The sequence below is a fragment of the Poecilia formosa genome, unplaced genomic scaffold, assembly GCF_000485575.1.
Source record: "Poecilia formosa unplaced genomic scaffold, Poecilia_formosa-5.1.2 Scaffold216, whole genome shotgun sequence".
In the NCBI taxonomy this organism is placed as follows: domain Eukaryota; kingdom Metazoa; phylum Chordata; class Actinopteri; order Cyprinodontiformes; family Poeciliidae; genus Poecilia; species Poecilia formosa.
Genome location: NW_006800155.1, coordinates 562628 through 589765, shown reverse-complemented (window position 1 = coordinate 589765; position 27138 = coordinate 562628). Strand labels below are relative to the sequence as shown.

The 27138-nt window shown below is 43.6% G+C and overlaps 3 protein-coding genes across 3 annotated transcripts in view; 1 reads left to right on the top strand and 2 right to left on the bottom strand.

Moving 5' to 3' along the window:
- Window positions 1-211: 211 nt before the first annotated feature.
- On the bottom strand, window positions 212-6700 carry htr7a (5-hydroxytryptamine (serotonin) receptor 7a). The gene is made up of 2 exons (XM_007568006.2): window positions 4002-6700; window positions 212-3396 (listed from the first exon to the last, which is right to left on the bottom strand). Exons 1-2 carry the CDS (start codon window positions 4625-4627, stop codon window positions 2493-2495), a joined length of 1530 nt encoding a protein of 509 aa, XP_007568068.2. The 5' UTR covers window positions 4628-6700; the 3' UTR covers window positions 212-2492.
- A 1066-nt stretch (window positions 6701-7766) lies between these two features.
- Window positions 7767-20617, top strand: LOC103149025 (brefeldin A-inhibited guanine nucleotide-exchange protein 3-like). The gene is made up of 8 exons (XM_007568036.2): window positions 7767-7864; window positions 8393-9074; window positions 12361-12412; window positions 14910-14991; window positions 15074-15214; window positions 15317-15385; window positions 18698-18814; window positions 20558-20617. The coding sequence occupies exons 2-8, from the start codon at window positions 8990-8992 to the stop codon at window positions 20615-20617; spliced, it is 606 nt and encodes a 201-aa protein (XP_007568098.1). The 5' UTR covers window positions 7767-7864; window positions 8393-8989.
- Window positions 20618-23353: 2736 nt separating this feature from the next.
- Window positions 23354-27138, bottom strand: part of LOC103148997 (5-hydroxytryptamine receptor 7-like) — a 30517-nt gene continuing 26732 nt past the window's right edge. Inside the window, exon 3 of the mRNA XM_007568005.2 lies at window positions 23354-26538. Coding sequence (XP_007568067.2) covers window positions 25635-26538 — 904 coding nt within the window. The 3' untranslated portion in view covers window positions 23354-25634. The remainder of the gene's footprint in view (window positions 26539-27138) is intronic.

Below are 27138 nucleotides of genomic sequence, written 5' to 3'. Positions count from 1 at the left end.
GTTAAAGATGTTTTGTGTTATTTTGGTGAAACTCATCCCCGTTTTGTTTTTCAGCATCTTTAAAAGATGAAATATTAGTTCTTTTAACCTCAGCCTGATATATAAAACATGCAGCGCTTGTTTCATATTCATGTGATTTCATTATTGTTGCATCTTGTTTTTTCCATTTGGGAGCTCTTTGAATATTTCACAGGTTATGAATCATTTTTCGGGCACTTTTAATTAAAAACACACCCACAAAAGAATCCAGCCACTGTTACAGAAAGAGACGATGATTCTGATGCTGCGGCCCAAACATCAAACATATTTTACCTTTCTTCTTTCATGATTATCATCCAACCTGTGACAGAGAAAGACTCTTATTTTGGTGAGTACAGGAAGTCCAGTTAAGCTCTTCCTGTTTGTCTTTTAGGCTTTTGGTCCTGAACTGACTCATTTCAAACTGTGATGTAAAAAGTTTAAACCAGAGCGGGTCAACAGGGCGGCCATTATCAAACCCGCTGAGCAAGAACTAGAACCGGGGACATCTGTAACTGGTTGCCATGGCGACACACTCTGCATCACTCTGTTTGTTGCCTCAAAGAAACAAAACCGTGTGATGATATCTGAATGATTCTCGAAGCAAGAGCGACTGAACCGGCTGCTGGTCCAGCCTGTGAACTTCAGAGTCTGTCATGTTTTATGGTGGAAATCAGGCTGCTTAAAAAATCACTTCCAGTTTGGAAAGAAAACATCAGAGATCAATAAACTGGAGTTTGGCTCCGGACTCTGTTCTCTGGGCTCATTAAGGACAGAACTCTGTCAGCCAGCAGGAAACACACTGGGTGACCGAAGACAAAAATATCCAACAGTAGATTTATGAACTGTACATGTGGAGATTAAACTGTGGTCATGAAGGTTAGATACAAAACGATCCTCATCTCAGAACTTTCTGTGGGAAAAACTTAGACTTTGAGTGAAAACAATCAGTTTTTAAGATGATAACTGATTCAGTTAAAGCTCCAAGTTCAGAGGCTGCATCCTAAACGGTCGACTTTAACCGGTTCTTCATCGGCCGTAACGGCCGGAAGAGAGCGAGTAAAACTGGATGGTCCAACCTGACCTCTGCGTATGCCTTGTTGCTTAGCAACTAAACACAAACTGGTAATGATTACTGTTACCCTTTTAATGTATTACACTTATAAATAAATATTTTAGTAATTTTGTATTAAAACATGCCTACGCAGATGACAGCAACCACTTCAAGCTTCTGATTTTTGTTCTGGAACATTTAGATTTTTAGATTTAAAGCAGTTTTCCTCCCATTTCATCTGCCGTTGTTACAAGAACAAAACTCTCTGGCCGCAGTGCATCTTGGGATAGGATGGACCACGAAGGACAAACTAAACCCTTCACATCCGGGGACAAAACAAAAAATCCAGAAATCCAGACAATCTTCTTCTTACAGCTGTGAGTCAATCGATCTTTAAATGCGGCATTTGAAGGAAGCAGCTCGTGAATTTGGAGCCCAAATTTCGGTGACCCATTTCAAATCAAATGGTGTGTCTGCTGTAAAGTACAGCTCTGGAGCTACAAGGACATTTTACATGTTTTATTGATGATCATTTCTCATAAGTAATTATTTAGTTTCTCAGTTTTTCTCAGAGCTTTTGTAGGAGTAATAAACCAACAACACTGAGTTGTAATTCCTGACAATCCAATTCTGTTTTGAAGGAAACACAGAATAGTAATAAATGTGCTTCAGTGCTCAGTGGCCACAACTATAAATACATGAGTTTAAATCAGTTTCTTCTTCCCTTCCAGTGCAGATCTGAGTAAATGAAGCACAAAGTGCAGGTTTCAACATGAGGCTGTTGTTCCCTGCAACCAAAACCTGAAGGACAGAGCAGGAAAAGGCACAGGACGTTCAATCCAGTGTCTACAGCATCACATTCCTCTCCTCTACAGGCTAACATCTCACAATAAATAAGTTCTGTTCAGAAGAGAGCCACAAACATCATGGATCAGATACACAGAAGCTTTCTGCTAACTATTCTGGAACAAGCAATAAGCACGGTGACGAAAAGCAGCTAGACTCTCCAGAACGTTAATCTGTAGATTATTTACATTTTTACACATTAGTCGTTGTTTGTGCAGGTGTGTGTGCTGAAGAGCAGCTGGTGGAGAACCAACTAGCAGACGGCTGCAGCTCCTGTTTGGTTCTCCGAGGCTCCAACTGAAAACGAAAGGCAGCAAGACGTGAGCTGGTGGATCCATCCGTCCAAACAGAGGCGTGAAAACCAGCATGCAGCTCGGTCAGCTACTGTCCGCTAAACCCAGTCCACCGTAGAGCCAGACATCCCTGATCAGCCTGAAGCTTCAGTCCAACACCAGCCTCCCCTCTGGCCTTAACCTTCATACATAAGGAGGAGATAATCAGTCTGGCAGCAGGGAGGTTAGTCCCGCCCTCTGGATGTTTCACAGCGGCTCTCCTGATTGGCTGCGTTGCCTCTTCAGGCGTCTGTGTCTGGCTTCTCCACCAGCTTCAGAGCCTCGTGCATGCCGGCTGCCGACAGCTTCCGGTTGATGTTCCGGTAGCGGCAGCGCAGCAGGTTGCTGTAGGTGGTCCGCAGGTCGCGGTTGAAGAAGGCGTAGATGAAGGGGTTGATGAGTGAGTTGGCGTAGCCGAGCCACAGCAGCGTCCTCTCCAGCCACAGCGGCACGCAGCTGCACTCCACGCCGCAGACGAAGGGCCGCGCCGTGGACACCAGGAAGAACGGCAGCCAGCAGAAGGTGAAGGCGCCCACCACGATGCCCAGGGTGGCCGCCGCCTTCTGCTCCCGCTTGAAGATGGACTGGTTCTTCCGCTTCCTCCGCTGGTGGTGCTCGCCACTCTTCAGCAGGCGGGACACGCGGCTGCTGCACTCCTCCTCCACCTCCCGCTGCAGCTTCAGCGCCACCGCCACGCAGTCCAGGCTCTCCTCCTCCGCCTCCTCATCACATTGCTCCGTCTCCGTTGCCTCGACGCTCCCCGTCTCCCCAGACTCCGATGGCTGCCGGGGCTCGTGCACCCCGCGGCCCCCTCTGTGTGCCGCCCCTGTGCGGTGCTCCCCGTCCCTGGGGAAGCCAGTGATTGTGTGCTTGGCGGCACTGAGCTTGGCTGCTCTGTAGATCCTGTAGTACATGATCAGCATGACTGACATGGGGATGTAGAAGGCCACGGCCGTGGAGTAGACGGTGTAGCCAAAGTCCTGGCTGATGAGGCAGACTCTGCCGTCGTTGACGTTCTGCGCCCAGCCGAAGAGCGGGGGCAGGGTGATGGAGGCAGACAGCAGCCACACTGACAGGATCATCTTGGCCATGCAGCAGCCGTTCTGCCGGACGGGATAGGTCAGAGGTTTGGTGATGCCCAGGTACCTGCAGACGAAACAAACACAAGATGTTTACAGTTTAGACTTGAAAATGAGCTGATTGGAGAAATGACTTGCCTCTCATGAGCAACGCTCACCCCACCCCCAACAAGGTGCCCTTGAACAAAGAGCTTAACCACAATCTGTGTGAGCCATATGCAGCCACAGATGGGAGCTGTGAGATTTTCTGAATGAAAAGCAGTTGGATGCTGCAGGAAGTCGCCTGACTGAAGGTCCAGGTTACAGCTGGACCTCAAAGAACAGAACAGCCACCATCAGGGGGAAATGTGACTCCTAAAGACTACAAGAACATGGACTGATAAAAGTCTGTGTTCAGTGATCTAAATGCAGGCGTAGAGCAGAATCTGTCTCAGAGCCCAGAGAGCTGAGATCAAACCTTAAATCCTAAAACTCAGATGGAGACAGATCTGATTTTATGACTCAGTCACTGGAAATGAAGGATTAACGGATAACAAATGATCCGACAGTCTCAGTTTGATGAAGTCTGCAGATCAAAGATGTGAAAGTTTCTCCTACAACTCTTTGTTTCCTGTAAAAATTAGACTTTATGGTTTGAGGTTTAGTTTCAGAAGTTTTTTTTTTTTTTTTTACCTGTCGATGCTGATTACGCACAGAGTCATGATGGACGCGGTGCAGCACATCACATCCATGGCGATGAAAACGTTGCAAAAAAACTGTCCGAATATCCACTGGCCGCCGATGAGGTCCGTGATGCTGACGAACGGCATCACGGCCAGCGCCACGGACAGGTCGGCCAGCGCCAGAGACACGATCAGGTAGTTGGAGGGCTGGCGCAGCTTCTTCACGAAGCACACCGAGATGACCACCAGCAGGTTCCCGCAGATGGTGGACAGGGTGAGCATGGTGAGCACCCCGCCGATCAGAACCTTCTCCACGCGGCCGTAGCTCAGGATCTGCTCCCCGCAGCGCGTCCCGTTCGTCTCCATGACCTGCGGCTGACTGGAGGAGGACGGAGAAGTGGCCGCTGCCGCCGCCGCTGCCGCAGCCGCTGCCGCAGCCTCTGCGGCGTCCTGCGCAATTTTCAGCAGCCGAGGCGCCAGAGCTTCAGAGATCATCATGTTGGTGGAAATGCCGGGCTCCCCGCCGCCGACTGTGTCCTCAATCATGAACGCGGACCTCATGTTGTCAGCAGAGAAAGTTCCGTTAGTCGCTCCCACAACAAGCATCCTGGAGTCCGGCTGTTGTTTTTTATCCATGGACGAACTGGACAGGCGTCCAGCGGTGACATGGACGCGCACAGCTGTGCCTGCGTTGGTGTGAAGAAAGTGTTATTTTCTGTCGGAACACAGCTACGTCTCGGCGAGCTTCGGGGACATCCTGCGCGTTATTACGCATGTGGCGCGTCTTGGGCACATTCCCAAACAGTCCGACCCATAAATCCCGTTTTGTGTCCCCGACGGTCTGTTGTCCAGCAGCTGCAACCATGCAGAAACTCCGAACCCACCGAGAGCGCGGATCTCTCGCAAAAGTTGCCACGTGACGTCAAAAGGCACCTCGGAGAGCGTGAAAGCAGCCGATCATACCTACACACACACACACACCTACACACACAGTGTAATTAGGGTGAAATTCTGCCGGTCATCTGAGCGCTCTGGACTGAATGCGGACCATCTGTGCCAGAGTGGCTGTGCGTAATTGCGCAGCAAAGAGGAAATGTTCTGCGGATTGTGTTTGTGAATCCATGTGAATCTGCTGACCGGAGAGAACAAACATTTTCATATGAAGCACAGATGAGCTTTATATGAATACTTATTAAATATATTAAAGTTTGTAACAGACACAAAATTTGAGTGTAAAGCTGGTTTAATGATCGAGATGATGATTGAAAGTGTCGTAGAGGACAGGATGGTTACATAACCGAACAGAATGATTTATTTTCCCTCCTCTCATCCCAGTCTCAGTCATCTCATTATTTCCGGTTCAGACTCCAGCATCAGCCCCAGTCCGCCTTCACTTCGCTTCGCTTCGCTTCAGTCACGTTTTGTCGCTTCAGGTGAAAATAAAGTCCATCTCCCTCTGGAACATTTCAGGAGTCATTTATCAGACTCGGCCTGGTTGAAGATTAGAGTCTACCGCCCTCCAGTGGTCACAGTTCAGTACTGCATGCTGGCACGGCGAAGAGCTGCTCAATAAATCCTGAAGATCCATCATTAAGGCATAACATTATGACCAGCATGGTCTCTCTGCTTGGCATTAGCTACCTTTATTTAGATTTGTTTAAATGTGATGATCCCCTCAGAACAGGAACAACCTTTCAACATGTTTTACTTTGTGACGTAATAAAGATGGCAGAGTGCAGCAGGTTATCGCTGAATCAGCTCTGAATGTGTTAAAGTTTTCAGTTATTCTCATGGTTTGTGTTTTGGGTTTTTATTTAGCCCTTCTCTCCTCCTCAGTGGAGCAGTAGAGATCAGAACTGAATTTAGTCTTATTCTAAATCTCATTAATTTCATAATTACAGTCGATGCGCTGCAGGCCTGCTGTCGGACTCATCGGTCTGATCTCTTTTCAGAGCGATGAACCCGACCCTTCAGTCACCGCCTGTGATTCACGCTTTCATTTAGTTTTATCATGGAACCGTTCTGTGGCCTGGTTCTGTGATTGGCCGCCCTGCTGATTCTACGCAGAAGGAAGTGGGTCAAACAGTGAATGGATGCTGAATGGAGAACATTCATCTCCTCAGTAGCTCACCTCCAGGCGGTCCAGCAGCTCATTAGGCTGTGCAGACCCTGGTCATCCTTAGAGGTCTTCTGATGAGAAACAAAGACTGTCTGAACAGTAATTACAATGTTTTGGCTGGTTTTAAAGAATCCATTTGTCCAAAGTTCATTACTTATTCATTAGTGAAGATTGTAAATCATTAGGGTCATTACATGAGCTCCATTTGTGTTACTGAAGCTGGAAAAGATTGTGCTAATGACCTCCATTTGAGTCACTTAGCTGCTAAAGCTACTTCTCTATGCAGCCTGGAAAGTTAAGAGGAGGAAAGTCTCTGAGATCCCCAGGGGTCATGACCTTAGACCTCACCATGCTTAGCAACTCCAGTGTGAATGAATCATTCTGAGTTTCTCCCACAGATCTTCTATCTTCAGATGTTCATGATCACACCAAACCAAAGTCCAAAGACCTGGAACGATTCATCTGGACCAGGTCAGGATGCAGAACCAGCCCAGAAGATTTCACACAGACTAACAGCTGTTGGAGAGAACCTGAGCATGCAGCAGGAGAACATGCCAACTCTGCATGAGATTAAAACCCAGGACCTTCTGGCTGCAGTGGCAACAACTAAATCTGTAAATGAGAAAAAATATTTACTATTAAAAAATCAGATACGTTTCAACTGGTTGAAAACTCCTAGCTATGGGCTAACTCAAGGGTACATGTTTTGTTTTTGGTGGAAGTCGAGGTATTTATTTGCAGCCTTTAGGAAATCAGCCCCAGACAACTGATAGTCTGTATGTGAGCTGTCTGTTCTACATTTACTGTTTTTATTTTACAGTTAATCTAATTGTGATAAAAAAGTGAATTCACTTCATTATTTCAGTTTAAAAACTGAAAAACTGATGCTCATACAAAATTCTCTCACACTTTTTCCATCCACCCAACTTTCCACCAACCTACATGTTAAAAGCATCCTGTGAATATTCAGGTTCTTTAGCAACATAACTTTCTGTTGTTTGGCTGTTGAGCCAGTTCACTACAAATATCATCTGAAAGTCTTTTATAACACAGGAAGTTAAATTCATCTACAGAAAAACATAATCTAATCCATCCGATATAATCCAGTCATGAACCCGGATTATAATTTAGTTTCACACATTTCAGTTTTTTACTTGTTACAATACAATGCAGTTAAATTCAGTTTATATCACCAGTTGGTAGAAAAGCAACATTTTGGCACTGAATCGTTTTAATGTTTTTTTTCTGCCAGAGGTTTTGTAATCCTGAACCATCAAAGTGAAATGACTGGAATAAATTAAACCAATCTGTCCTGTATGAGCTTAACTGGAAAAATAAATACATTCAGAGATATTATCAGTTACTGCACAACATTAATCAATACTTTGATTACATTTATTTTAAATATACATGTAATAAGAATACTACACTCCCACTAATCTTTTAATTATATACATTCATATTGAAACTTTTTACTTACTCCTTTTATTATTATTGGAGCCGTACAATGAACATTTGCTCAATATGCATATTTTAAATATAGAATTATATGAATAACAATAAATCTGTATGTGCATGTCTAATGTGTGAGTAATATTAATGTGGAACATATGAATGTTTTGTTTCCACTCTGGCAGTTTTTCGTCGTCCAGGGAGACGTCCAGCCTGAAAGAGGGGATTAACACACAGCCGCCCCCACATTTACATATAAATGAGCAATTTTCATCTGAACGACGTAAAGTGTTCCTCTAAAGGTAACGGCATTTTGATTTAGAAGCTGTGTTAGAATATAATATAATATAATAGAATAGAATTATAATTTATTATCCCATAGTGAAGGGGAGAATGTGTTGCCACATAAAGGTAAAAAAACAAACAAACAAAACAACAACTCACAACTTAAGAAAAAAAAACTAAACCATGTAGTTATTAAAAATCCATATTCTAATAAAACAAATGTGCAGCTTTAAAAAAAGAAAATGCACAAAATGTGTAAGTATGGATGTGCACAAAAGCCAGCAGTGTACTATTTACAGTGCATCAGTTCATACCTGCTGCTGTATGTTTGTCATTCCTACCTGTGGTTAATGGGGCACCAGAAGGCCCCAGCCCAGGGGCCACATCCCTGTAAATCCGGCCCTGGTGGGTTTCTTGATGAACTGATCTAATTGTTCTTACATAATAAAACTCAATAAAATCTCAGTCAGACATTCTGCTGCATTTTATTAAAAATCTACAGATCAATAGTAGTGACTGTTTCCTGTTGTGCTTTTATTGTGAAGGCCGAGAGGCTGGTTTCCGCTCTCTGCTTCCTCCACCTGTCCGTGTCCCGTAAAGCCGCTCCAGAGCCGCTCAGCCGCGCTTTGCGTCCGACCCAGGAAAACAAACGGTGCATGTTGGGTTGCCAGGTAAGGAAGGAATCCGCCTTTTGGACTGCGGCTGTGATGCCGCTCCGGTCGGGAGGATTCTGGAACCGGATCTGGTTTCTGATTGGAGCAGAAGGATCAGCTGGACCGGATTCCCAAAACGCAACAGATCGGAGGAATAAACGAGTCACGAACCGCGGCGAGGAGGATTTATTGATCCGGGTTTAACGGAGCAGGAGGCCGATAGCTGCTGATTATTGATTATCAGCCGGAAGGTGATCGGCTCCGATCTGGGATCAGAAACCCGGACGCTTCCTGTTCATTCCCACCTTGACGGGATTGTGGCTGGCCTGACATCATTGGCTGCAGGCTTGGGATGAATCATCATCATCCTCATCCTCAGCAGCGGTGGGGGGGCTCCGGGATGCTGTCACTGCCTCCGCTCCCTTAAAAAGCCACGCACCGACCCGCCCAGGCCCGCTCCCCCCCTTCTGCCGCGGCCGCGGATTCAGCATGGAGGAAATCCTGAGGAAGCTGCAGAAAGACGCGTCTGGGCACAAACACAAAGCCGTGCGGGATGCGTGCGTGTGCGCCTGCGGTGAGTGTGCGTGAGGATAATCTGCGTCCCGGTTCACCTGCCGGTGAGGCGGAAACGGGGCGGGAAACAGCGGGGGTCCGTAGCGGGACCCCTGGTGGGAGGAGAGGCCACGATCAGATCTGGATTCAGTGTTTACACCAGAACTGGAACTGGAACTGGTTCCAGTGTTTGTTCTGCAGATGGTTTCCAAACAGACACGTCCTGATGACCTGCTGACGTGGTCAACTCCTCCACGCGCCACTCATGCGTGGATGTTTACCGTCAGCAGCAGAGCTGACTGATTACTCCAAATTACACACAGGCCTCTGGGGGGCGCTGTGCAAACCAGTTCTGTTCAATACTTTAAAATTCAGTAAAAAGATTAAATCAGTTTTTATCCATTTCTTATTTTAGTCCATTTCAGATAAATGTAGCCAAATTTAATTTCTAATTAATTTTCTGCAGATATTTTCTGTTATAATAAACGTTCCTCCCATTTGTTCAGACATTAACATTAACATTAAGTAACTCTGGACCCCAAATCTGAAATTCCCACTTGCAGAGTTGAAGGTTTGACACCAACTCTGACCTCAGAGTCCAACATGGCCGCCGTGTAAATACAGTGTGCTGCCAGCTACGGTACCAACCTGTTTATTTATTTAGACTTTTTATGAACATGTTGCTTTACTGTTTGGATGAACTGTAATCAGTTAGTATCTTGCATTGGTTCCATCAAACTCACAGGATTCTGACCTGAAGCTGCAGAGTTTTGTGAGTTTTTCTGCTCAGCCGTGTTTCTCTCCTAGATGGAGCTTCTGCTGCCGTTATCTCGGTACTCATTTTTTACCATAGCAGGTTCTGCTGGTCCTGAATCAGTGCTGCTGTGTTTTGTGTTTTGTCTCAAACCCAGTGGGTCACGGCAGACGTCCAGTTCTGGTTCTGTTGTTCCTCCCTGTTAAAGTGGAGTTTTTCTCTCCACTGTCGCTACATGCTAGTACAGGAGATGTGATGTAAAACTTTTTTAACCAATTAGAAAGTGAACTGAGCCTGAGTGTGTTAACAGGGTTACAGAGACTGAACCTGCATGATGAGGCTGAGTTGATCATTTTTGTAAAATATTTGTGGTGAACTGGAGTTAAAAAAATAAACTGAACTGAATAGAAGCTGCTGCTGCAGTGTTCATAGGTCAGAGCTGTGATGGATGTGATCCCTTTGTTTACCCTCTAATGTGATTTAATAATGTTTATAACTGAAACTGATTACAACAGTGATGATGTTTCTAAACTCTAAAACTGGATCATTCCATCGCTCAGGCTTTATTTCCATTTGAAAACACGTTTGATCAGAATCAGGTTCTGTTTAGCAGCTGAGTCACATGACCAACAGCAGCCTGACGGCTCGGTTTTATTTTTAGAGCAGAACTTGTGTGTGTGATGCTGAGACACATTTACAACCAAAACAACTGGTTGAATAATATCATCCATCATCACAGTCATTATAATAGATGCTGTGATAAACTGTTAGTCTATATTGCATTCAGGACCGATTTCTAGTGGAAACAGCTGGGAAGGTTTAAGGGGCCTAAACCAATCACTAAATGAAAGTATCATCAGCAACAGGAAGAAATTCACTGTTTATTACTTACATTTTCATTTTAGCCAAAAAGCCCAGATCAGGACTGAATCAAGTCCAAATTCTCATCTCTTGTTGTGTTCTGGTTGATTTTTCCAACTTTGGGCCTCCAGTTCTTCCCAGAAAAACATGGTCACTAAATGGATCTCCATCTGGTTTTCATCACTTTAAACTGGACATTTGGATTTTACGCCATCCTGACATCCATGTTCCAACGTCCAGGCAACATAAAGCACTATGTGTCGGCGTCAGAGGGTGGAAAACCAACCGGATGTTTCTAAAATCCTCTGACTCAAACTGTGTGGATGTAGGAATATTTGGTAAATCAGCTGCAGGGAAAACAAAATGTTCCAGGGAACGTGTGAGGTGAGAACGGTCAGTCGGTTACAACGTCAAGAAGAAATATTGATGAAAAATAGGTTCTTCAGTCAGATTTGAGGATACCTTAACATTAAAATTACATCTTCTTTTTTAGTTTTATGGCTGGCTTTGTAAAATCATGACCAGAGATTTTTTTTCTTATTAAAATACCTGCAATAAATGCTTGAACTCCTGCTTCATTTAAAAGGGAAACGGTTCTCAGCTCCGGGAGAAATGAAGGATTTCCTGTCAGAGACACGGAGCGAAACCTCCGTGATGCTCAGAAACATCCAGTTAATCTCTGCGACTCGCTGTGTTACCGGAGCAGAACATGGTTTCCTCTGATGTCATGGAGACGCTGCTAGCATTAACAGCGGCAGAATGACCTTTCAGGATGAAGGCGGGTGAGGAGTGAAGCTCACAGAGGAAAGGTTCAGGTTGTGCTGATGGAGGGAGAATCATGTTCTCTCCGAAACGCAGAAACGTAACAGAGCCTGCTGAGCATGTCCAAACTGAACACTGAGGCTAAACATGCAGGTAACAAAATGCACAACTTTCAGTTTAAAGTCTTTTCTTTGGGAGGAACATCTGCAACATTATAAAACTCCTGCTCTTTATGCAGAAGCTCAACTTTGTACTCAGGAGTGAAAACATCAGGAAAGATATCAGAGAAGCAGCAGCAACTGAATCTAGTTTAATGTCACTTTAATTTAAAGTCCCTCATTCGATTCAGAGAAAGTTTAGAAAATCTCTGAAGCATCTAGAAAAGACCAAACATTCAAACTATCAAACACGGTGGGGGAGGGGTGATGGTTTGGGCTTGTTTCCATGTCGACCATGTTTTTTAAAATATTCCAGAGTCAGATGTGAGTCTGTCTGACAGCTGCAGTTCAGTCCAAACTGGGTCATCAGCAGGACGATAATCCCAAACCGACCTGCTGATCTGTGGCAGAATGGCTGAAAAAGAAAAACATCAAGATGTTGCAATGGTCTAGTTAAAGTCCAGACTTTAACCTGATTGAATGAGCTATAAGACACAAAATCAGACTTGTAATTTTACATCCAACTTTTATTTTGTTTAACAGCTCGTAAAGTCTATTACTAAAAAATACATTTAATGGGAAAGTTTACATGAAAATGAATCTGTTAATGTTGAAGCAAATTAGAAAATGTTTTATTATTTATGCAGGGAAAGTTACATCATTATAACAAAGTTCATCAAAATGATTCCATCTTTTCCTGATACAGAGCAGCTCCAAAGCAAAGAACACAAAATATCTGATTAATGCCGTTTTTTTTTTGTTTGTTTTTCCAGAAACTCTGGAGGCTCAGAAGGGATCATTCAAGATTTCTCCTTCACAGCTTCGGTAAGTTCATTCATTCATTCATTCATTCATTCATTCATTCATTCATTCATTCATTCATTCATTCATTCAGCTCATGTCTCAATTCTTTTGTCTTGGAATAAAGAAAAAGTCTGTCTGTTTAATGACGTTGCCTCTGGTATTAATGTGTTTATTGTCTGAAACCCTTCCTGGTTTATTCCCCCAGTTCTCTAAGAATCTCGTTTTTCTGGCTTGTCATCAACCTGTATCTGCTGGGGGAAAGTTTCCCTGACATCTTCTCTGTGTTGTCGCCTGCAGCAGCCTGCGAATCCCTCGACTTTAAACTGTCCTGGTCTGATTTGAATGAATTTAAATCCTCCTGGAATCCCTCAGCTGATAAGGCAGATATAAAACTGAGCAGTGAAATAAAAGGCTAACGGTTTTCCTAAACTCTTCCTGACATCTGAGGAACTTTTACAAACAGGAGTCACTTCAGATGTCTGTCTGCGATCTGAAAATGAAAACTGAGAAACCAGAACAGAATTTCAACTAAAACTAGTATCAAACCCGACTCAAGCTGCCGGATAACTGCCGGATATCTGTGTGTCGAAATTTGCATTGTCTGGATATTCAAAGACTCCAGTCAGTACAGGAGAACCAGTTCTCTATCTGGTTACGTCTTCCTGGTCTGACTAACCCCCCTGGAAGGAAAACTGCCCCCAGACACATTTTTTAAAAATGTCACCAATGTGGGCGGAGCCAAGGGTCACTGAGGGGCGTGGTCAGTGTGGAGATGAGAGGATGGTGGTAAACGGGGTTTTGGTCTAGACAAGAATGAATGTTGCCAACTTTTAGAAACTTTTTCAGCCTCTAGTGACATTTTGTAAAAAAAAAAAAAAAAAATGTCACTAGGGAATGTTTATTTGGCAGAAGAAGGCTGAAGATCTGTGGTGGCGCCCCCTATAGAAAGGAGATGACAGAAAAAGAAGCTGCAGTTCTAATGCTGAATTATTCATTGTTAGCTTCTGTTTTATTAGAGCTGATTTGATTAAACATTGATGATATCCTCCGTAGTCTGAGCAGCTCCTTTTCTACAGAATGAAAAAACCTTCTGACATTGATGCATGAAGCAAAGCGTGACTGAAATGATTGATGTAACTGTGATATTTGCTGTCAGTTCTGGGTTTTATATGAAAGTTTCTGCCAGTTTTATCTCTGATTTTGTCTCTTTCTGGGTCGGATGGCCTCATTGTTCTCCCTGTGGCTCAGTTTTCTTTCTTCAGGCTCATAAAGAGACGGCGGGTTGATTTAACTGTCCTGCGCTCTGAGGCTCCCTGTGGCCCGTTTGAAGCCGGAGGAGCTGAGCTGGTTCAGCGGCGTCTGAAAGCTGCAGATCCATCAGCAGCAGAGATTCAATCAGCCATGAATAAAGAGAAGGAGATTCAGTTGGAGCGAATGGAAGAAACACAGCAAGACAAAGAGTCTCTGAAGACGGGAGACAGTTTCTGATCAGACACATTAGTTGCATAACGGACCCAGAGCAGAACTATTCAGTTTATCAAAGTAAAGTTTTTTTATGTTGATCACATTAAAACGAGCCTGGTAAAAACCAGCCTCTTGTTCTGCGGTCTGCTTAACGTTTGGGTGAGACGTAAGTAATGCGGCAGCTTGATGAAGCTTAGCTGTACATTTATCTTGCTCCAACTTTAATTTCTTAAAATTTGGAAGCGTGACAAACACAAACTGATGCTGCTGCTAAACTACAAGCATCATTTACATCTCCTTCTTCTGTTTGCTGATTGGTCCAGTTAAATTTCAACTGGAGAAATGCAACTCAATGGGAGAAATACCAGATGGAGACCTGAAGGGAGATGAGAATCAAGTGGAATTGGCCTGTCTACATTAAATCAGCATCAGAACTTTAGTAGATAATAATGAAAAAATGTGTGCAGTTATTTTTACAGCCTAATTATGACTTTTAAAATCAGTGGAAGATTTAATTTAGAAATATAATTTAATTTAGAAATTATTAGCATTTTTTCTGGCTTGATTATAATTATTTGTTTAGGTAATGTTTACTCAAATGTGTGTTTTTTAATTGTGTTTTGTTTGTAGGTTAAATAAATAGTATAACTGATTTCTATCTTCCATGATAATTTAAATATATGAATCTGATTATTAGAGAATCTGGAGGTTTGTGTTTCTGCTCTGGTCTGTGTGAATATGAATCTATGGCTACAGATTTGAGCTTATTGATTTCTTACCTCATCCATCCATGACGCTCATTGTGACTCAATGAAAGTCAAAGGTCAGATAAATAATTTCCTTCTCAGCTGGGATCTGATGCTGATCAGAGAAGAAGGAGCTTGAAGGCTGAACCAGAATTTTATCATCCAGGTTGTTTTTACTGTATAACAGACGCAAACAGTTAATTTATTGGATAGGTCTCTTTCCTGATGGATATTTATTCATTGGTGCCTCTGTGTGTTTGGTAACTGTCCAGCTCAGTAAAGTCTCTGTTTTCTGTTGCTCTGAGCAGAGAGCGCTGCCTGCTGCCGCTGCAGATGGCGCTGGAGTCCAAGAACACCAAGCTGGGCCAGACGGCGCTCGCTGGCATGCAGGTACTGCACATGATCATGATCCTCATTATGTCAGCCTCTCTGGTTCCGGCCAACCTGTGAACTCTGACCTCGTCTCCATCAGAAGTTCCTGTGTGATGACCGGTTTGTGGGCGGAGTCAGCTCGGAGGTGGAGGCTCTGGAGAAGCAGCTGCTCAGCCAGATGTTGGAGGCCATCAGGGTCACCCCCTCCCTGCATGAGGACCTGCAGGTGGAGGTCATGAAGGTAACAGGCAGCTCTGCTCTGCTGGCAGTCAGATGAATGACCTCTGACCCCTTTGTCTCAGCTCCTGAGCAGAACATCAGATGGATTCCTTTCTGTTTGCAGGTCCTGCTCTGCATCACCTACTCTCCAAACTTTGACATTAATGGAGACTCCATCCTGAGGATCGCTCAGGTAAAACAATCGTTTCAAGATTTGATGCATCAAAAACATCATTTAACTCTATACATGACTGAATGGGGTTGGTTTGCTCCAGATCAGGACCAATATTTATCACACTAATATCTCTGCCAAGGGTTTGATTCTTCTGCCTGGACTGGACCGGTTCAAACTTTATTGGAAAGTATCGTCAGAAACCTTCAGGATCTGTTTCTGTTCATCTCTGAGCTTCATGGTGGAAAATGATTCTGACGTGTTTCAGTCCTCCTCACTTTCCTCTGACAGAAAAAAACAACACATAATAAACATCATTAATAAACTTCACACTGGGGGGAAATAAAGTAGATTTAACTTACAATCTCAGCTGTAATAATAGAAGAATAAATATTTGGTTCATAACAAATATGAAAACATTTTTCAGTGTTTTTAACAGAACAAGTTTATGACGGTAAAAGGAAAAAATAATCCTTACAGATGGGAGACTTGAACCACAGTGGTTAAAGAAAACTAGACCATCTGTTTCAACATCCTGACGTTGAGTTCAGCTTGTTTAGTTTTCACCAGCAGGAGCGTTTCCCTGGAAACGGAAAGCTTTTTAATTTCAGAGAAAGAAACAGGAGATCAGAGATGAAATCGTTGATATCTGAGGCAGAATGTGGATGTTTGTCTGTCCTCAGCTGTAACAGACAGAGAAACACTCAAATTATCCTGAGAGGTTTTTCTCCTTATGTACCATCAAAAATCATATCAGATGAAACTCAAATAGCACAAATTTCTGACTAGATGATTAAACTGTTCTGCTGTTTGACCTTCACCTCTGTTGTTTTGTTGCTCAGACGCTGCAGAATGCTTCACTTAACGCTAATAAATCAATAAATGCTCCTTTGTGCGAATGTTTGGAGGTTTGGGAGGATTTCTTTGTAATTTTAGTTCAGTCTCAGCAGCTGCGGCTGCAGGACACAAGAGATGTTTGCTGCCATTAGCGGCTCGTAAAACCTGCTGGTGTTGATGTGTTAATGCATTCAGAGCCACCGGACCTGGCCAGCTGCTGTTGGAGAGGGACAGAGTATCTGGTTCTGTTTGTTTGGTCATAACTCAGAGCACCGCTCTGAATGCTGTCAGCAGATCTCCATTAACCACCACACGCTAACGGGCTAACAGGCTAACGGGTTAACAGGCTAACGGGCTAACAGGCTAACGGGCTTACAGGCTAACGGGCTAACAGGCTAACGGGCTTACAGGCTAACGGGCTAACAGGCTAACGGGCTTACAGGCTAACGGGCTAACAGGCTAACGGGTTTATAGGTTCAGAGCTCAGGGATTTATTCAGCACCAAGACGTTTTTACACCTGCAGTTTATTATTACTATCATCTGAACTTACTGTGTGAATGTAGTTTTTTGATTTAATGATGTAGGAAGAAAAATCAGTCTTTTGGTCTGTGAATAAAAGTCATCAATCATCTGGAGGATTCCTGTTGTAGTCAGAAAAAAGTTTTATTGTTTCCAGATTTATTTGCTGTCCCAGTTCCCTCATTATAAATGTGACTTCTTACCACATCAGTTCCCAAGTTGATTATTTAGCCAGCGACAGAGCTGCATGTTCTCCCTGTGTATGTGAGTCTCCTCCAGCTTCCTCCACTGTCCAAAATGTGACTGTTGGGTTATTGGTTAATGTAAGGAGCCCACAGGTTGTGTGTGTGGTGGTTGGTTATGAATTTGGCATTTGAGCGCCAGCTGCCCTGGCAGCTCCAAACAATAGATGACAAAACCACAGACACTCAAACGCCTCTCTGTTCATGTTGCTCAGCTGATGGAACGGCTCGTCCATGAAGACCATCTGTCCGTGTCCAGTTATAGATCAGAAATATGATAACATGAAGTCCAAACTGTGGAAATTTAGTTGGGAAAATGGGTGAAATATTGAGCTGAAACATGTGAACCTGAGAAAACTGTTCCTGGAGAATCTGTGTCTTGCCCCTCAGCAGACTGCAGCATCAGTAGAGCTGTGAGGTCGGACGTTGGAGGATGTATTGATTTTTCATTGATTAGGTGTAAAATGACCCAGCAGCTGCAGAGGCTTTAAATCTGAGTCTAATTAGCTGATTTCAGTCTGTTCAGCTCCAGCTTCCTGCTGTCAAACCTGTTCAGAGCAGATCGAGTTCTAATGGAAACACTCAGCATTTTATTATGTTAAACAGAAAATATACATTTAATTGGTTAATTAAAGTCGGTAACTGAACTAAACTGAATTAAAGAGGTGATGAAATGATGGAACCATGTTCTCGGTGATGAGCTCAGCACCAATAAGATGTCTCGTCTCTGTAACCATGGTGATGGGTTGCTGCTGCCTGTTCAGACAGATGATCCATATCTTTATCAATCGTTTGCAAACATTCGGAGCTCCGTGTGGTTCCTCGGCCCCCAGGAGCCTTCAGAGAGGAACAGGAAGGACGTTCAGGCTTGATGAACTTTCTAAAAATACTGCAGGTGGAGAAAATTAATGAGGCTGCAAAGGTTTTTGTGGTAGATGCAGTTACTGTAACTGGTTCACTGTAGATCTACTGGTTTCTGGATTAGGGCTGAAACATAAAGGAATGAATCACTTATTGAAATAATCAACTAGTTTAGTAATATAGTAATCGTTAACTGGAGCATCCAGACTTAAAAAAACCAGTTACTGAAAGAATAACATGCTCAGGGAAGTAATTAAGCCCAAACTGTACAGAAATATATAAATGTATATTGCATTCATGTTAAAAAATGTTTTAACTTATTTTAGGCAGATTTCCCCCCTATTTAACTAATTAAATTATTCATTTTAATGTACTTCTAATATTGCATAAAAAGACAGAATTTGCCAGTTAATCATCAGAATAATTGATTATTAAAATAATTGTTAGCTGCAGCTGTAATGTGTTTTTAGATTTCACTGCCTAGCAGGTTTTTGGTTACAAAGTTGCAGATAGCTTTTCTGTTTGGACTCGGTTTACCTTCGGCTCATTTTTCTGAGCTCCATCCAGACTTTTTCCTCTCGCTGTCGTAAAATCTGCTGACGCTGCAGACGTCCGGCAGGACATCTTGTCTCTGTTTGTCTCTGTGCTCCATTACTGCTCAGCATCCCCAGAGTGTGACCTTTAATCTGACCATAAGATGTTCTGCAGACTGACAACACGCCCCAGAGGTTTATGCCTCTCCTGGTCACCGTGGCAACCAGTGACGCCATGGAAGCTTCCCATAAATCTCCCCGACAGTTCAACGTGGCTGGGTGGTGCTCTCTGGTGCTCTGCGTCACTCATATCCTGTGGTGTGTGTGTGTGTGTGTACAGGTGTGTATTGAGACCTACATGTCCAGCTGTCACCAGCGCAGCATCAACACGGCAGTGAGGGCCACCCTGAGCCAGATACTGGGAGACCTGACGTTGCAGCTGCGCCACAGACAGGAGGTCANACAGATAAACCTGTTTTCCTCTGAAGCGTCTCAGGCACCAGGGTCTCCATCATTCAGCCTCGGTGACAGATGCGTCTGTGAGTGACAGGAGCAGCGACAGCTTGTGCCAGATTGGACAATAAATCAAATGAGATCAGCTCAGAGTCTGTTTTAAACAACATGATGTTACGACACCACAGGATTTCATCTCAGATCGTCATCAGCCGTAAAACAGAGCAGAAGCTGTGAAAGCAGCTCATGTTTTCTGTGTAAATCTGCTTATAAATGAAAATAAAGTCTGTTTTATCACTGAAAAATCTCCATGAAAATCCATAAGCACATTTTATAGCAGATATAAAGGTCAGATATAAAAATGTATGAAAGTATGAATGGACATAAATATGGAGCAAAAACATCTAAAATCACATTATTAAATGTTTCAGATCCAAAATATTGATTATATTGATTCCAGGTCATAATCAGCATCAGATTAAATACTTTGATTTCAGATTTGCTCTTGAAAAAAATGTTTTGATTTGCTGTCAATTTGTACTTTTTTGTACTTTGACTAGGACATATGCGCACAACTTTTACTTTGTGTTTCTATTGTTTCTGTTTGTCATTTTAAATGTTATTATTTTGTTCAGTCCTACAAACTTTGTCTGTCCTGAGTTTTAACAGAAATAACTACAAAAACACCAAATGGTCAGAAGCTTTGTGATTTATCTCACTTAAATAAAAAATAATTTCATTTTCGTCCAGTTGGAGCCTTGATGGTCACCTGCACGGCGTTATATACAAATTATAGTTGAAAAAAGCACAATGTGAAATCAAACCAGAAAGAATAAAGTCGGAACCAAACATTTCCTGGTGTGAACATCAGACTGATCCTTCAGAAAAATGATGTTTTAAAAGCTGTAAAGTCTCAGATTAGCTGCTGTTAATGTTTGGTGTTTGATGTTCTGACAAAAAGTGAAAAGAAAATTAGCAAATCAAACAGATACGGCCGTGTTGTTCTTGTTCGCTGCTTCCCTGGAGATGAATGTTTGAAACGGTGTCATGGTTCCAGGCCATTCACTTCCTCCACATGAAAGCACATTTAGAGCCGTATAATTGGAGCGCTGCGTTTCTGTTACTGTGACGAGGAATCAAAGCACCTCTCTCTGTTTGAAGTATTAAATTAATTCTTTCATGTTTGTGATTCAAGGTTTTTAGCCAAGTAGTGACCTTGATCCTTTGCATTCTTGCTAACGTCAGACGATGTGGAGAACGCAGGAAACAGGAAGTGACCTGCAGAACTTCAGCTGTTTGTTCACGGCGCTGCTTCACTAAAAGGCTTTTATTTTTGGCACAGCCTGGTTCAGTTCAGGTGAAGGTTGCATCGTTTCTATTTACAGAGAGGCAAGCAAAGCTAACTTTCATCTTTAAGAAACACATTTAGAAAGTTCATGCCCTGCATGTAGAGAAGGATTTTGATATTAATAACTACCTCTCTGCATAAAGCAGCAGCTCTGATTCTGTGATCATCATGTCCATCAGACTCTCTGTGTGGACAGCAGGACGACGCTGCAGCTCAGCTTACAGGCTAACAGACGTACATCATCATTTCTATAAAAAATGAAACTCTGTAGACATTCTGAAAATATTTTATTGTCATGAAATGTTCGGTGTTGATACAGATCCAGTCAGAAGATTTCCACGACTCATTACGGACATGAATGTTTTGAATCATGAGACTATTAATCCGTTCTTTCTCCAGGATGGAGCCTTCATGCAGCGTCTGGATCAGTGGAGACCAGCAGCTAACGATCCGGACTGAGACCGTTCTGACTCCTTCAGCATCACTGAGCTGAGCAAACGGGAAGTTCAGGGAATGTTGGTGCATGTTGGGAATCCTTCAGAACCGTCCACAGATTCCAAGACCAGGATTTCAAACTTTTAATGTAGGAAGAAAATCCTCTTTACCAAACTGATAGGAAAACCCAATATGCTAAATGTTAAAGGAAACAGGTCCAGATGTTCAGAACCAACCAGAACCAACCAGATCTTTGAATCCAGTGGAGACCGTCTGATGTTACTACGAACTAGAAGGTGTCGACCAACAAAGAAGACCTTCTTCCATCCAGACATCTTCATACTGGGCTAAATTTAGCAGTTTTATTATTTTTTGCCACAATGCCAGAAGGTATGTCAGATTGACAAAATGGATAAAAAAATGAAGAACTACAGCAAAAATCTCAGATTTAATCTCAGATGAAAAGTTGGACTGTTGACACTTGGACCCAGTTTGATGCACCAGCAGGACAATCATCCCAAACACATTTAAAATGTTTGGAAATGGATAAAATAATCATTAACATTAACATTCTGCATTGGTCATCCCAAAGCCCCGAGCTCAACCTTCAGGGACAAGGTTCTGAAGTTCCAACCAGGTCCAGTACATCCAATCAGTTCTGCCAAAAAGACTCAAACAGAAAAACCCCAGCAGCTCAATGATGGCAGTAAAACTTCTGGTTAAGGTGAAAATGATTAAGGACAGATTCTGAACCCTGTTAGGATCTGAGAAAACCTGCAGTAAGATTATTATAAATCTAAGAAAGACACAAAGAATGATTCTGTAAAACAATGAAGACGTGTCTGACCCAGATAAACCCAATTAAACTTCCACGTGTTTCATTTTATGGGTCATGGAAGCAGCTGATGTCACAGGGGAGGAAATGTGTTCATGTTCTGATCTGCTTCTCTGCAGAGGTGATGACATGTGACCATTTTTCATATAAGACACAAACAACAGCATGAAAAACATCACAGATACAGAACGGCTTGTTTAGGATGTGAAGAGCTGCATGTGAACACAAAGTGAAGAAATCCAACAAATATCCATTAAACTGACTGAGTGAAGGATCTATTGGCACAAACACACATCACACACTAGTCACATCTAGTTAATTAAGGCTCACCTCTGACCTTATGCCCTGTTGATTCTCTACAAACATCACATTTATTACTCTACCTTTGCTGCAGTTTTCATTCCTAAATCTACACATTTTAATAACGTTAATTATCAGCTGACATCTCGTTTAACTGTTTTTGTCGATTCACATTTTTCAGGTGGACATTTGAAACCTTAAAACTAAATAAATTGATCAGTCATCTTTTTGAAGAACCGTGACTCTAATGAAAACAAATCAAAGTTAACATTACGATAGAAATATTTCAGCACAGAAAAACCTCGTTTCTTTTCTCCCTCCTGTTCAAAGTTACAACAGTGAAGTCAGCTTTGTTTTTAAGGCTGAGACGGTTTGGGTCAACGACGGGAACAGAAGAACCAAAGATGAACAACTCAAAGTTTAACTTCACTGATTAGTTGATTTATGACGTCCAGGTCTGGTGACGGGCCCTGATGCGTCTCCACCACGTCACAGCACAGACGGCTCAGTGTGTGTTCCTGTGTGTGTCTGCTGGACTCCAGTCTCCATATCTGCTGTGGCAGAACATGGACCTCAGCCACTGTGGCTCTGCGCCCAGAGCGAGGGCAGCTCAGGTTCTGATGCATGACTGCACCAGTCCGGGAACATTTCCTGACCAAAACCCAGCAGAACCGCTGCAGAGTCTGCAGCTCTGGTTCCTGCACAACCACATGGACTCAGAGTGAAACATCTCCACTGAACGTCTGAATCAGAGGAGGATTTCTGCTCCATCATCTGATTCTGTCCCACTTACAGATTAAAACCCGGCAGCTTCATGGATTTTGTATATTTTTCATTTCCTGCACAGAGCAGCTTTAATTAATGATTAAAGAACGAGTTAAAGGCGTCAGCAGGAGAGATCCTCTTCCTCAGCAGAACGGTTTTCCCAGCCTGCTTTGCTCCGTCTGCTGCTGCAGAATGAGCCGTAATGAGGAGGAATTTAAGCAGCAGGGGGGAGAATCCATTGTTTTACACAAAAGAACAACTCTATTCTATAAATAAAACATAAATGCAATTTACGCTGCTCCAGTTCAAACACAACCCCAGCACACACCTGAATTAGACTCAGATTGTCATGAACACAGCAGCTTCTCTTTCTTCACATCCAATATAGTGGATACATATTTTTTTATTAAATTAAAGCACCAGATTCTTGGTTTTTAAACTCAATAATCCACCCTGATCAACTTACAGGACAATATTGTTATATCAGGTTTTACATCCTGCTGAACGGACCAAAAACTTTCATTTTTGGGAGGAAAGTTGTCCAAGAGGTTAGTGTCCTGATCCACTGAGCTTTTATGGTTCTGTCAGTTACTTTAGTTTTGGTTGGACCTGATTGTTGTTCAGTTTGGATGAAATTAACAGTTGAAAGGTTAAAGATGTTTTGTGTTATTTTGGTGAAACTCATCCCCGTTTTGTTTTTCAGCATCTTTAAAAGATGAAATATTAGTTCTTTTAACCTCAGCCTGATATATAAAACATGCAGCGCTTGTTTCATATTCATGTGATTTCATTATTGTTGCATCTTGTTTTTTCCATTTGGGAGCTCTTTGAATATTTCACAGGTTATGAATCATTTTTCGGGCACTTTTAATTAAAAACACACCCACAAAAGAATCCAGCCACTGTTACAGAAAGAGACGATGATTCTGATGCTGCGGCCCAAACATCAAACATATTTTACCTTTCTTCTTTCATGATTATCATCCAACCTGTGACAGAGAAAGACTCTTATTTTGGTGAGTACAGGAAGTCCAGTTAAGCTCTTCCTGTTTGTCTTTTAGGCTTTTGGTCCTGAACTGACTCATTTCAAACTGTGATGTAAAAAGTTTAAACCAGAGCGGGTCAACAGGGCGGCCATTATCAAACCCGCTGAGCAAGAACTAGAACCGGGGACATCTGTAACTGGTTGCCATGGCGACACACTCTGCATCACTCTGTTTGTTGCCTCAAAGAAACAAAACCGTGTGATGATATCTGAATGATTCTCGAAGCAAGAGCGACTGAACCGGCTGCTGGTCCAGCCTGTGAACTTCAGAGTCTGTCATGTTTTATGGTGGAAATCAGGCTGCTTAAAAAATCACTTCCAGTTTGGAAAGAAAACATCAGAGATCAATAAACTGGAGTTTGGCTCCGGACTCTGTTCTCTGGGCTCATTAAGGACAGAACTCTGTCAGCCAGCAGGAAACACACTGGGTGACCGAAGACAAAAATATCCAACAGTAGATTTATGAACTGTACATGTGGAGATTAAACTGTGGTCATGAAGGTTAGATACAAAACGATCCTCATCTCAGAACTTTCTGTGGGAAAAACTTAGACTTTGAGTGAAAACAATCAGTTTTTAAGATGATAACTGATTCAGTTAAAGCTCCAAGTTCAGAGGCTGCATCCTAAACGGTCGACTTTAACCGGTTCTTCATCGGCCGTAACGGCCGGAAGAGAGCGAGTAAAACTGGATGGTCCAACCTGACCTCTGCGTATGCCTTGTTGCTTAGCAACTAAACACAAACTGGTAATGATTACTGTTACCCTTTTAATGTATTACACTTATAAATAAATATTTTAGTAATTTTGTATTAAAACATGCCTACGCAGATGACAGCAACCACTTCAAGCTTCTGATTTTTGTTCTGGAACATTTAGATTTTTAGATTTAAAGCAGTTTTCCTCCCATTTCATCTGCCGTTGTTACAAGAACAAAACTCTCTGGCCGCAGTGCATCTTGGGATAGGATGGACCACGAAGGACAAACTAAACCCTTCACATCCGGGGACAAAACAAAAAATCCAGAAATCCAGACAATCCTCTTCTTACAGCTGTGAGTCAATCGATCTTTTAATGCGGCATTTGAAGGAAGCAGCTCATGAATTTGGAGCCCAAATTTCGGTGACCCATTTCAAATCAAATGGTGTGTCTGCTGTAAAGTACAGCTCTGGAGCTACAAGGACATTTTACATGTTTTATTGATGATCATTTCTCATAAGTAATTATTTAGTTTCTCAGTTTTTCTCAGAGCTTTTGTAGGAGTAATAAACCAACAACACTGAGTTGTAATTCCTGACAATCCAATTCTGTTTTGAAGGAAACACAGAATAGTAATAAATGTGCTTCAGTGCTCAGTGGCCACAACTATAAATACATGAGTTTAAATCAGTTTCTTCTTCCCTTCCAGTGCAGATCTGAGTAAATGAAGCACAAAGTGCAGGTTTCAACATGAGGCTGTTGTTCCCTGCAACCAAAACCTGAAGGACAGAGCAGGAAAAGGCACAGGACGTTCAATCCAGTGTCTACAGCATCACATTCCTCTCCTCTACAGGCTAACATCTCACAATAAATAAGTTCTGTTCAGAAGAGAGCCACAAACATCATGGATCAGATACACAGAAGCTTTCTGCTAACTATTCTGGAACAAGCAATAAGCACGGTGACGAAAAGCAGCTAGACTCTCCAGAACGTTAATCTGTAGATTATTTACATTTTTACACATTAGTCGTTGTTTGTGCAGGTGTGTGTGCTGAAGAGCAGCTGGTGGAGAACCAACTAGCAGACGGCTGCAGCTCCTGTTTGGTTCTCCGAGGCTCCAACTGAAAACGAAAGGCAGCAAGACGTGAGCTGGTGGATCCATCCGTCCAAACAGAGGCGTGAAAACCAGCATGCAGCTCGGTCAGCTACTGTCCGCTAAACCCAGTCCACCGTAGAGCCAGACATCCCTGATCAGCCTGAAGCTTCAGTCCAACACCAGCCTCCCCTCTGGCCTTAACCTTCATACATAAGGAGGAGATAATCAGTCTGGCAGCAGGGAGGTTAGTCCCGCCCTCTGGATGTTTCACAGCGGCTCTCCTGATTGGCTGCGTTGCCTCTTCAGGCGTCTGTGTCTGGCTTCTCCACCAGCTTCAGAGCCTCGTGCATGCCGGCTGCCGACAGCTTCCGGTTGATGTTCCGGTAGCGGCAGCGCAGCAGGTTGCTGTAGGTGGTCCGCAGGTCGCGGTTGAAGAAGGCGTAGATGAAGGGGTTGATGAGTGAGTTGGCGTAGCCGAGCCACAGCAGCGTCCTCTCCAGCCACAGCGGCACGCAGCTGCACTCCACGCCGCAGACGAAGGGCCGCGCCGTGGACACCAGGAAGAACGGCAGCCAGCAGAAGGTGAAGGCGCCCACCACGATGCCCAGGGTGGCCGCCGCCTTCTGCTCCCGCTTGAAGATGGACTGGTTCTTCCGCTTCCTCCGCTGGTGGTGCTCGCCACTCTTCAGCAGGCGGGACACGCGGCTGCTGCACTCCTCCTCCACCTCCCGCTGCAGCTTCAGCGCCACCGCCACGCAGTCCAGGCTCTCCTCCTCCGCCTCCTCATCACATTGCTCCGTCTCCGTTGCCTCGACGCTCCCCGTCTCCCCAGACTCCGATGGCTGCCGGGGCTCGTGCACCCCGCGGCCCCCTCTGTGTGCCGCCCCTGTGCGGTGCTCCCCGTCCCTGGGGAAGCCAGTGATTGTGTGCTTGGCGGCACTGAGCTTGGCTGCTCTGTAGATCCTGTAGTACATGATCAGCATGACTGACATGGGGATGTAGAAGGCCACGGCCGTGGAGTAGACGGTGTAGCCAAAGTCCTGGCTGATGAGGCAGACTCTGCCGTCGTTGACGTTCTGCGCCCAGCCGAAGAGCGGGGGCAGGGTGATGGAGGCAGACAGCAGCCACACTGACAGGATCATCTTGGCCATGCAGCAGCCGTTCTGCCGGACGGGATAGGTCAGAGGTTTGGTGATGCCCAGGTACCTGCAGACGAAACAAACACAAGATGTTTACAGTTTAGACTTGAAAATGAGCTGATTGGAGAAATGACTTGCCTCTCATGAGCAACGCTCACCCCACCCCCAACAAGGTGCCCTTGAACAAAGAGCTTAACCACAATCTGTGTGAGCCATATGCAGCCACAGATGGGAGCTGTGAGATTTTCTGAATGAAAAGCAGTTGGATGCTGCAGGAAGTCGCCTGACTGAAGGTCCAGGTTACAGCTGGACCTCAAAGAACAGAACAGCCACCATCAGGGGGAAATGTGACTCCTAAAGACTACAAGAACATGGACTGATAAAAGTCTGTGTTCAGTGATCTAAATGCAGGCGTAGAGCAGAATCTGTCTCAGAGCCCAGAGAGCTGAGATCAAACCTTAAATCCTAAAACTCAGATGGAGACAGATCTGATTTTATGACTCAGTCACTGGAAATGAAGGATTAACGGATAACAAATGATCCGACAGTCTCAGTTTGATGAAGTCTGCAGATCAAAGATGTGAAAGTTTCTCCTACAACTCTTTGTTTCCTGTAAAAATTAGACTTTATGGTTTGAGGTTTAGTTTCAGAAGTTTTTTTTTTTTTT

Excerpts from the sequence above, each read along its gene's own strand:
- htr7a (XM_007568006.2), bottom strand. The coding sequence starts at position 4,627 with ATGGATAAAAAACAACAGCCGGACTCCAGGATGCTTGTTGTGGGAGCG. Across the intron at positions 3,397-4,001 it reads TGCGTAATCAGCATCGACAG|GTACCTGGGCATCACCAAAC; the intron begins GTAAAAAAAAAA and ends TTTCGTCTGCAG.
- LOC103149025 (XM_007568036.2), top strand. The coding sequence starts at position 8,990 with ATGGAGGAAATCCTGAGGAAGCTGCAGAAAGACGCGTCTGGGCACAAA. Across the intron at positions 9,075-12,360 it reads TGCGTGCGTGTGCGCCTGCG|AAACTCTGGAGGCTCAGAAG; the intron begins GTGAGTGTGCGT and ends TTGTTTTTCCAG. Across the intron at positions 12,413-14,909 it reads ATTTCTCCTTCACAGCTTCG|AGAGCGCTGCCTGCTGCCGC; the intron begins GTAAGTTCATTC and ends TGCTCTGAGCAG.